General features: G+C 34.5%; 1 protein-coding gene across 1 annotated transcript in view; it reads right to left on the bottom strand.

The window, feature by feature from the left end:
* timeout (circadian regulator timeout) overlaps window positions 1–6982 on the bottom strand; it is a 411432-nt gene extending 404450 nt beyond the window's left edge. Inside the window, exons 1-2 of the mRNA XM_070105532.1 lie at window positions 6696–6982; window positions 6314–6637 (exon numbers count right to left, since the gene is read on the bottom strand). Of these exons, the coding sequence (XP_069961633.1) occupies window positions 6314–6637; window positions 6696–6797 (426 nt within the window). The 5' untranslated portion in view covers window positions 6798–6982. The remainder of the gene's footprint in view (window positions 1–6313; window positions 6638–6695) is intronic.
* Between the last annotated feature and the right edge of the window lie 5296 nt (window positions 6983–12278).

Raw genomic sequence — 12278 nt, 5'->3', positions numbered from 1 at the left:
AATCGGTGCAATCTGTTTTCTAACAGTCTTGATTCTAATGGCTTTAATTTTTCAGATCTCTGCCAGAAGCATGGAAAGGATGCAGCTAGAAGCATAAATTTATGTTCAGATTAATTGTTAACGCAAGTCTTTGGCTGAAAGAAATAGTAACAATGCGATTGGGAGAACTTGTAGCGCCTGCCAGATGTTACTTTTTGTGCCTCCTTTATGCATTGTGTTCCGTTGTCATGACATTGCGCTATGAATTGAAAATCACTTATTTGGATTGTGACCACGGACCAGTTGCTGCTACGCCTGCTTCGCAACATTAACACTCAAAGCGACAAATTTGAGGATTGTGATGTTGCTTGTTGTTGTTGTGCTGCCAGGCACTTCCGAAAAGCGAAAGCACTTCAAGCCAGAAGCAAGAATAAGCGAAGTAGCGGTGTATGTGTTAGGGGCAACTATTTGTTGTTGTTCGAAATGTGGCTGCTAAGGCAACCAGAATAAACTGCGCCAATTTGGAAAAAAAAATATGAAAAATTTGGAAAAAATCTGCTTGTTCGCTGGTGGTCAAAATGAGCAAATTCCGCCTCTCGCCTTGTTGTTGTTGCTGATTTTTTTTCTCATCGCTCGCATTTGTCAAGATGAAAAAGTTTTTGTGCCATGCTTAATTTAATCTGCGCATTGTGCAAGGATTTGTGGTCTAAAATGTGCGTAGTTGCTTTTAAACGTAGTTTGTGGGTGTGTATGTGCTGGTAGAAGTTGCTGTGGCAGACTGGTTAGCCTTTGAAGGCGTTTATTACTTGCGTGCGTTGGATTTAATTTTTTTAAATTAAATTTTCGTTTCTCCTCGGTCTTGTTATTTTAAGTTACTAAGCTCATGACGCACGTACGTCATATTACAAAACCTACGTACGTACGTACGTATTTACGTAAGTTCAAAGTAAATGCTTGCTTTCTTTCCGCTTTGTGAGCGGCGTAAACGATTGAGCATTCAAAGCGACAAAAGTTTTCATTTGCGATGCGAAAACTTTTGCAAATTATTAAGACCGCAAATGAGTAGATTTACCAGTATTCGTGTGTGCGGATGCGTGTATGTGACTTAGCGTATTAGGTGTTGAAATTTCCTTTCATTTATTATTCAATGCACACGCTTGGAGAGCAAAGTAATTTTTGCTGTAACTTGTAGTTGTAAAAATAGAGTACAACGCTTACATGGATACACACACATACACATACGTATGTGAGTAAATATCTACGCATTTCTATATGTATATAAACTGGCGATATGACATTTTTTAAAGATTTTTTCGTACTTATTTCGAAAATATATGTATTATCAAAGTCAAAGGTCAAATTGAATAAATGTAAAGAAAAAGGTTAACTTCGGCTGCACCGAAGATATAATGCCCTTCCTGGGTGAATTTTTTATAACATAAAATGGTATTAAAATATCTTTATCTTGATATTGATCGGCCAGTTGTACAGCTGTATGCTCTAGTGGTCCAAGCTGAACATTATCTTCGGAGATTGTAGCGTTGTCTTTGACAATAATCTAGGCCAAATTTCATGAGAACATCTTGTCAAGTAAACAAATTCTCCACACAAGGACTTGATTTTGATTTCGTGAAGATATATTCTCAAATAAAAAATTTTTCATACAAGGACTTAATATTGATAGGCAGCTATATGCTATAGATGTTCGAACTCAACCATTCCTTCGGAGATTGTAGCCTTGCTTCGAACAATAATCAATGCCAAATTTCGTAAAATAATTTTTTTTAAATAAAAAAGTTTTTCGTTCAAAAACTTGATTTTGATTGGTGAATTTGTATGGCAGCTATATTCTAGAGTGGTCCGATATCGGCGAGTCCAACAATTGAGCAGCTAAAAACTGAGGAACTAGTTCGCGTAGATACAAGCAGATAGACAGACATGGCTAAATCAACTTCGTGGCAAACTTAATATAATATACCCTATTCAGGGTACAAAATTATGTCCACATATGAACCGATATACATATGCATATATATGGACGAGTGTGAGCAGGAAGGACGGAAAGCCTTACATTCGCGATATGCTACCACAACTTATATTATTAGCATTAAAGGTTTTATTTAGCACAGTTAGAATGAACGGATTTAGGTAAAATATCACCGTAAATTTTTTCTGTGTAAAAAGGTATTTTAGCCCATAATTTTGATAGGTTAGTTTTAAGCTCACCCTAATATACATACATCAAATCTAATATGTTAATATTAATATTTTCATATCCAGGTCTATATTCATTTGTCTGTTCACACCTACATAAATATGTATATGCACTATATGCACACCTTATAAAAAATTAATTCCATCCTCATTTAAATATTTCTGCTCACATTTTTATATTCAACTTCCTCTCTACATTCTTATTTTATTATATTCATATTCAAAAATATTTTTATATTCATATACATTTACAGTACATATGTACTCATTTTCATATATCCTCATTATACATATGTATATATCTACTACAGTTTGGTCTACGTGATCATAATGGTACCAGATTTATATTCAACGAAGGTGACTACTTAGCAGAATTTCGAAAAAAATTTATTTATATAAATTTATCCTGCTATAACAACAACAACGTTTATAATTTAATTACTTATTTTTATTTTCAGCATTTCATTTCTTTTAATGCCTCCATACTAAGACTTTTACATTTAAGTTTTATATGAAACCTACTTAAATATTAATGTAAATTGTAATTTTAATTACAAGTCTACTAGCATCAAGCAAAGCTGAAGTCTACTAACATTTTATATGGACAATTTGCTACAATCTGTGGCGTGCTCAATGCCATTGCGCCCAAGTATCCTGCTGTCAACTGTCGCTGCAAAAGTTTTAATGCAGCTGGAGAGCATAAAAATTGCATTTCTATTTTATTATGTGGCAAATTTTACTTTTTTATCAACCGTCGCTATCAACTGGCTGTGATTTTTACAAACAGAATGCAATTAAAATGTCAACCGCGTAAAAAATGCTGATGCGACGCTGGCACGGCAGCCATTAACCAACAAGTGCGCGGTCGCGGGCGGCAAAGAAGTCACCCATTATATTTAGTGCAATGTCAGTGGGTATATGCAATTCAAAGCATTCAAAAAATTACAACAACAAATATCAGATAGAGTTGAAAAAATAGACATTTTCGAAAGCGCATAAAAGACTGGATACCAAATGGCGAAAAATATTTAAATCGTTCGGTGTAATCTCACTGATGATGGGTAAGTGCATGTTGCTCCGCACTATGAGTTATTCCGAGTGGCTATCAGACGTCGGGTCGCCTGTACGTGGCGAACTCTTTAATTAATCCTTTTAATGGCAGCAAATGGCCAGTTTTGCAGTTGAAATAAAAGCAAAGAAATAAAAGCATTAAATAAAATGAAAGAAGGCAAAAAAGTTTAAATATAAACGAACTCATAAAAATCATTAAAAACTTAAAACTTATTCATCCTTTTTTATAACCTCAACAGGATATATCAATTTCGCCACGAAGTTTGTAACACCCAGAAGAAAACGTCGAAAATCCTTTAAAATATATATGTGTGTAAATCATTGAGTTGACGATCGGAGGCGTTATATCCATACGCGGACTAGTACCTCAGTTTTTGAGTTATCAAAGTGAAATTATGCACAAGTTCTTTTCTCAACAAGAAGCTGCTCTTTAGTCGGAACGTTCAAAATTTAGTTCTTGTATGGAAAACTTTTTTATTTGATAAAATAACTTTCCGAAATTTAGCAGGGATTATGGCTCAAGGCAACGCTACAATCTCCGAACAAATTGTTCAGATCGGAAAGCTATAGCGTGTAGCTGAACGAGTTTGTTCTTGTATGGAAAACTTTTTTTTTTGTGAAGGGTATAATAGCTTCGGTGCAACTGAAGTTAACGTTTTTTCTTGTTTTTTTTTTTAACTGTTTGCACATTTTAGCGCATTAATTCGCTTACATTTGCTAATGCGCCACTGTCAGCCATAAAACTATTTAGTAATCCTTGACTTAATGTCAAGCGCTGGAGTTGGCGCTAGGCAAAAAGTTGATGCCGCGCAGGAGTGGCGATTAATTGCGTCGAGCAAGTATACTAAAGGTCCAGTACATAAATTAGATAACATAAGGAGTGAGAGAGGAAGAGAGGGGGAGCTTAACTTTTGCTGGCCGGCATACAGTTAGTATTTTTTTATATTTCCACTAAATAGCAGCTAATAAATGGAAGCGCTGGCACTAGTATATAACTAATTTGAGTCAGGGGCAGATGCATTGGCATGCATTTATACGAAATTGAGTTTGTGCGTGCCTAATGCAAAGTTTCCGCAACGGTAAGATAACAAACTTTTTTAAATATACGTATGTACGTATATAAATACTTATATAATTTAGAGCGATTTCGCTTTGTTTTCAGCGCGAGTTTTTAATATAGTTTTGTACTTCTTTTTGTTGTTGGTATAATTTTTTTAGCGCTTGCTGCTCTACGTCTTTCATGTCTTTAATTTGTTTTGCAAAGTCTGTCGACATTTTTCCTAACCTCGCTCCGGTATTCACCAGCATTTTTTGCACCCACCATTTCGCGCTTTTATAAATTTTGCTTTCATTTTTAACAAAAAGAGAAACCTATTCAAATCGGTGTAGGGAGAATTCTTTTCTTGATACTAATGAATCTCTGGCCATTTGGCTAACGGTGACGGTGTGTAGAATGCTCTGCAAAAACTTTTTCCAAGCATCTTTGCTAAAGCCTAAAAGCGAAATGCGGCGCTGCTTTTAGCCCTCATTTTTTGCCCATTTTCCAAGGTCTTAACTTGGTTGGCCATTACATTATTTTATTATTTTCTTTTATGCTGCACAAAGGCGCAAATTTTCATGCACTTCTTCAAGTACTTCTCATTCGCTTTCTACTCTTTCTGCGCGTTTTTGTTAGCAATTGGGGCTAATGATTTGAATGACCAGTTATGGGGCTTTTATTATTTTGTTAAATTTAAAGCGAAGTTAAAATGCAGTTAACAGACATATTTATTATAATTTTTTTTTTTTTTTTTGGCATTTAATTGCAATTATTTACTTCCTTTTGTGTGTGTACTTAAGTAATTGTGCGGTAAATCGAGGGTTGCAGCTGTATGGAGTGCACAAATGGCCGGAGGGGACTATTTAATATAATTTATGCTTACTATTGTGCAAAAGTAATATAATTAAATAGTCTGAAGTTGTGTGTTTACGACTTTTAAAACGAACATTTAAATTTCCTTTTAAAATTTTAAATGTATTTTAGAACTTTAGAAAATACATAATTTGTATAGCCATCGAAAGAAAATAAGTACACATACAATAAAAAGAACAGAGTTAGAATGATAAAGAAAAAACGTAGCGTCGAAGCTATAATATTCTTCACAAATAAAAAAGTTTCAATATAAGAATCATTCATTTATCGTTCAGTTTGGTAGCTATATGCTGAAATGGTACGATTGAAAAAAAAATAAGCGGAGATTGTAGCGTTGACAATAATCCATGCCAAATTTCGTGATGATATCTCGTCAAATGAAATAGTTTTTCTTATCAAAACTTGACCTTGATCGTTCGGTTTGTGTGGCAGCTACATGCTGTAGGTGTCCATCTGTAAATTTTAATCCAAGATTGTAGCATTATTTTGGACAATAATCTATGACGAATTCTGAAAAGATATCTTGTCAAATAAAAAAATACCGTTACCTTGAATATATATCTAATTTTGTAAGGATATCTTGTTAAATAAAAAAGTTTTCCATACCTGAACTTGAATTTAATTGTTCTGTTTGTATGACAGCTATTTGCTATACTCGTCCGCTAACCACGTTTTCGACAAATTAGCAGCTTTTTGTGAAGAAACGAGCATTTGCAAAATTTCAGATCGATATCTCAAAAACTTAGGGACTAGTTTGCGTATATGCAGACAGACGGACAGCGCTAAATCGACTCAGTTCATTACGCAAATAACTTATAGTCTTTTATGGTCTCCGTCCTTTTCTACTGCTTATTACAAACTTTGTGGCAAACTTAATACACACTTGCGCAAGGTATAAACTGTACATTTATAGACATATGGACAAAACCTCTTAACAAGATTTCGTAAAAATTTGCCTAGCAACACAAAATCACTTTGAAACTTGCATTTAACAGCTGTTATTTATAGTTCATTGGTTTCTAAACTCGTTCCTATCATGCATTCGTACCGCTTTCAGCTGCAAGGACATTCACTTCATCCCCAATTCACGCGCATAAGTACACAACGCCAAAAAGGCACTAACATGCGAATACTTACGATTTCTAATCTCTTTTTAAATATGCCATATAGTGGTATCCAAATTTTGTCTTGAGTAAAGGCACCCTTGTAGCCTTGTGAAATTTCAATCAATTCCATGAAAACTTTACGACTGTGGAAATCTTTTGGTGGTCCTTCGCGATACAGCAACAATGTGGGATTTGTTAAGATGACCATTAGACGCACAAGCGCATCTGTATATTCCGGATCATGCACATAATCATGCAACATATGCACTAAATCAGTTTGTAACACTTTTGCATGGCCCAAGTGACGGCGATATTCATGGTTTTCCAAATCGCGTCGCAAAATCCATATTAAATGCTGCAAATTGGAACAATTTTACTTGTAATATAAACATAAATAAGCGCAAACTACATACCCGTAGGCCTTGCAATGCGTCCGGCTCGGCCAGATAGCGTTCGTTATCATAATAGCCAAGCGCCGCGCAAGTGGCATCGATATCCGCAAGTAAAATCGACATTACGTTAAAAACGAATAAACGATTAACACTTTATTTACACTACTAAGTATTTTAATATATCACTATTACCGAACCGCGCTACCGAACACGAAAATATTTAGTTAAATATTTGGCAATTGTTTTGATAAATATAAACAAACTCAAATTCGCACGTGAACTGACAGATGTGCGCGCCAGCTTCGCAAACTCAGTGAACAGCTGATCGTACCGCCTTGCCACTTGTTGAATGCAACTATTTTAGTGTGTTGAGTAATTTCGGTGTTGGTGTAAAACGATATGTGTGGTCGTAATTTAAGAACGTAAATGAGATCGTATTAGCTCTTTGTTGAGATCGTTGAGAGAGTCCAGGAGATCACGAAATTTCTTGTTTTATCGCTGTTATTATTTTTCAAAGATATAAATTTTCTTAGGATTGTACTATTAAATTGTGTTTTTCATAAATTGAATTCCAATTTTAAGTTAAAAAAAAGAAAGAATTGTTAATATACTAAAACCGACACGATATCTCTTCAAATTCAAAACTTTGTCGGAACTAATAATTACCCTGTCTTGCTAAGGAGGTGGCGTGCCCAAATGTGAGAAAAATGTTTCTCAGCGTATAAATAACTCTCCTACTTAACCACCTACTTTACACAAGCCCATCCCTGCTTATAGGTATATTCACATTTTTACCCAAACTAACATAAGTAACTAGTCCTTTAAATTTGCTCATTTGAAACCGAAACTATTTTAACCACCACAAGCAGTGTTGTTGTCTTTGCGGTAGAAAAAACTCTACAAAGAAAAAATGTGTGTCCGTTTCGGTCACATAGAGCTGAATAGCATAGGAACAATCAGCTCCTGTTATCTTTCTTCTTAGTAATTCCAAGTTGAATGTTCTTTTGAAAGGATTTTTAAGGTCTAGCTCCGCCTGTTGTTTGGCGAATTAGATATGAAATACCAATATTTGTTTTCGGGTCAAACTAACTCCGAACATAAATGAGTAATAAAGAAAAATAAATTGACTGAACAAAACAGCATGCCAAAAGTGGTTTTCACCATTCAAAAGACTTTGGCTTAGAAGACGATGAAAGTCCTGGAGGGCAAAAAAGGGTTTAAAGATTACGAACCAGAAGTTTTACTCGGTTAGGATTGTTGCCAAACACAAGAAGAGCTCGCAAAAACTTTAAGAGTGAGTTCGAGATGAATTGAAGCCAAGAGGCCTTAAAAGACGATTTTACATGTCAGAAATGCTGCTTGAACGCTACAAAAACAAGTCGTTTTGCATGATGAAAAATGATTCCATGACAACAGGCCTAAACGCCACAAATCATAATTGAAATCTGGCCAACCTGTCAAATGATGGGCAAAGCCGAATATCCTTGATAACAAGTTAACGCACAGAGCATTGGCATGAGCTAGCTGGAAACAGCAGTTAGGAAGTTTTGACTCACCCGCCAAACCGGCGCCGTTCTTTTGGGATGTAATTCACAAATTGCAAGATTTTAAATTTTCAAGTTTTGGAAAAAGAACATCTAGAAAGATTAAGATCCATTTAGTTTCCATACTTGTTATAGGACTTGGCCAGGAAGTATTTTAGCAAGTTTTTCGTATGAGATATTTGATTTACGGAATCGTTAAAATTAGGGAGAGCCCCTCTAGTGAAGTTTGTCAGTGAGGACCATTTACCTTTTATTTTTATACTCTCGCAACCTGTTGTTACAGAGTATAATAGTTTTGTTCACCTAACGGTTATTTGTATCACCTAAAACTAAGTCAGTTATAGGGTTATATATATACAAATGATCAGGACGAAAATACGAGTTGAAATCCGGGTGGATCTCTGTCCGTCCGTCCGTCCGTGGAAGCTGTAACTTTTGTTTTTAAAGTGAGCGTGGTGCCGCGCCCTAATAGGCTTAATGTGCATATCTCCTAAACCGCTTAGGCTATAATAACCCATTTCACTGAGCGCAATTGCTTTTAGCAGCATTATCGACAGTATGAAAATGGGTGAAATCGGGTGACAATCCCGCCCACTCTATCGGTAGCGCGATAAATCAAGCACTAAACACGCCAGAGACATTAAATTTTATCTCTAGGATGGTATGAGATGACTTTATAGGAACCGATTCAAAATTAGACAGTGAGCGTGCCACCGGCCACTTGTAGGTGAAAACCCATATCTTGGGATCTGCTTAACCGATTTCAACCAATTTTGTTACGTAACATTCTTCTCATATTTCTATGTTATAATGCGCATATGGGCGAAATCGGATTACAACTACACCTATTTCCCATATAACACCATTTTAAATTCCATCTGTGTTTTCACTTTTCACTATGCAAATGGGGTAAAGCTTTGCGTGAATAATACGTTTTAATTATGCCACTTTGTGACCAAAAATTATCTAAATCGAACCAAAACTGTTCAAGTCCCTAGGTACTGAATATGTGGACTCCAGTGCCTATAGTTGACTTTTTATCGAAAATATCGGTCAATGTGTAAGATATATAATTGAAATTCATATAATAAAATAAATAAATTAAACCCTCGATAATAGTATGATTTTGTGCTTTTTAATATACAATTTTGCTAACAACTGACATAATTTCAGTTGCAAGTTGCGAGAGTATGAAATGTTCGGTTACAGCCGAACTTAGAACTTCCTTAGTTATTTTACTTCTCGTTGATGATTTTTTTTTTTCAAAAAATTAGGTTTGGTAGTAGTTATTCAATTGGAAATATAAAATTCCATAGAAAAAATATTCAGTGAGGCTTATTTCATTATAAGCAAATACTCGTAAGTGCCGTTGTAGGTTAGAAGACCAACGTAGCACACATTTTTTTTTTTGATTTTAAATATGTTAAATAAAAGTATTCTTTAGATCATGACTTTTCATTATGATTACTACAAAAGCCAAAACTTGGTATATGCACTCATAAAGAGATAGATAAAGTTGGATCCCCTTTTGCAAACATCAACATATATGTAAATACTTTAACTGTACATAAAAGCGAAGGTTTTATGGAGTTCCTTCCGTTTAATTTTCAGACAGATACGTATGCACATTACCATGCATGTAATTTCGAAATGTCCGAGTGACTTACTGAAATTATGCAATCGACATTGTGTATGCTGGAATTTTCAGCCCGATTGGACTTATGGACTATGCACAAAACTATCCATACTTGTATATGTGTGTTGGCTCAAAATGCACTCGGTGGTATTATTGTAGCAGAGTTGTTGTTGTTCGTGCTGTTGGTCTTTAATGGAAAGTAAAATTTCATAGCAAATGCAAAAGTATGAAATTCAAAGCACACTCACACACATAAATAAGTTTATTCTCGTATGTGCGAACTTCAAATTACATGAACATAAGCAACTCTTAAATGTGTCATATAATTGAATATTTTTGTAGATATCTCCATATGTACTTGTATATACATATATACATGTGTGTAAGTGTGTAAGTAATAGGTTAGCGATAAATGACGCATGCAACATGACAACTGCTCTCTGGTGGCCAGCCACTGCATTTGATTGCTGCTCTGCCAATATGTCGCAAGCAATGTGATTTGAACCACAAGTTATTCTACGTATTATTTGCACTTATGCACTGCTTGTAAGTTCACCCTTAAGTACATACATATGGTTATAAGTGCATAAGTGCAATGGTGTTGTAAATTGTTTAGAAATAATCCAGTGACTTTTGCTGTCATATGTCGTTTCGAAATCATTATAATTAAAGTTGGATTAACTTTAAGAGCAAAGCAGAGTTTGAGTAATTCTTTTCGAATTCGAGTTTCGAAAAATATTTAAAAGTAATTTATATTTTTGTAATTGTAATAATTTGCTGTTTGTCAATAGATAATCCACCATTGAAAAGGTTCTGAAAAGGATAGCGAAATACTGACTCATGACATTATGAACCGGTGCCACATTATTATTAAATTCTTTCAAGAGTCAAAAAAATTCGTGGAAGATATCTCGAGCAAGAGCAGGATAATATTTTAAAGTCAATTTTTGTCGATGGAAAAATGCCTTGGTGGTTCATTCTTATCTTAATATTCTTCAAATAGCATTGTTAATTTGATGCCATTCAAAGAACTACCTCGGTTCAACTCATTCAATTCCTCAAAAGTGAGCAAAAAACAAAGTAGGTGTGTATTAATACCCTGAACAAGACATATGAAGTTTGCCACGAAGTTTATAACGTTCAGAAGAAAAATTCGAAAGCCCTATAAAATATATACATAAATACATAAATGATCAGAGTGATGAGCTGAGTCGATTTATCCGCGTCCGTCTTTATATATTCAAAAATTCTATTGTAATGAAATATCGACCAGAAATTTCGCACACGTCTTTTTCTCAACAAGATAGCTGCCATACGAACTAAATGAACTGAACTTTTTTATTTGACAAATTATTTTCAGGAAATTTGACATGGATTATTGTCTAACGGTGCGTCTGCAAGGTATAAATATGGCAAAGGCTATTATTGAAATATAAATATTAAATATAATTTGAAACTAGTTCATCTATAATTTAGGATCGTTAGGTTTCGTGTTCACGAATAATTCGGTATTGAACACTTACAAATTTTTAGGTAAACTTATTGAAATTTTCGTTATCGATTCGTTTGTACAGATATCTTCGGCCACCTATGTCAAAATCTGTCTTCGATACTATTCTGTCAACAGCCAGGTTACTATATGTTAGAACACTTTTTTTGATTGTAACAATAAATAATTTCTTCATTTAAAATACAAAATAAAATAATTGCCCATTTACACGAAGACCTGCTCAGCTTGATGAGATTTAAAGCATTTCTAATCTCAAATAGAGTCATTTTCGTTTTCATTATTGCTTGAATAAGTAAATATTACATGCACACAGCTTAAATGAGGATATTCTGCACATCGAAACCATATAATTGGTTAGTGAATGTTGTTTCCTGCTTCATTAATTGTTTGGCAAACAAACAAACGCTTATTTTCACGCTCGAATGCTTAACCATTGCTGCTTACGGATTTCTATTACTATTAACGTTTTGTACAAATTCCGAACTCTATATTTCAAGTAGAGTTCTTGAAAATTTAAGAGCATTTACATAGAAATCATTTGTAGCTCGTGTAAAATCTTAGCAAGAGAAAATAATAGTACCTTGTCACTAGAAAACAACGCTCCATCGAACACCTAATTGCTAATATATTTATATTATTATGAATCCACTCAAAATTTATTTATAAAGATATGTTCATCGTCATTTATGTCCTCACGACCACTTTGAAAACGTTGAAACCACTCGTGCACTCTGCTACGGGATAGGCAATCATCGCCATAAACTTGTTTCATTGAATCAATTCAAACGTTTCGGTAAAACGTAATCAATTGAAACGTTTCGGTAAAAGTTTCACTAATTTAAAAACAAATTTTAATGTTGGCTTTTTGTTCGAAACTCATTTTCGCACCGATGACAAAAACATACTGACACTTA

The sequence above is a fragment of the Bactrocera oleae genome, chromosome 2 (genome assembly GCF_042242935.1).
Source record: "Bactrocera oleae isolate idBacOlea1 chromosome 2, idBacOlea1, whole genome shotgun sequence".
In the NCBI taxonomy this organism is placed as follows: Eukaryota; Metazoa; Arthropoda; class Insecta; order Diptera; family Tephritidae; genus Bactrocera; species Bactrocera oleae.
Note: the sequence above shows the minus strand (reverse complement) of the source record. Positions and strands in the feature narration are given on the sequence as shown.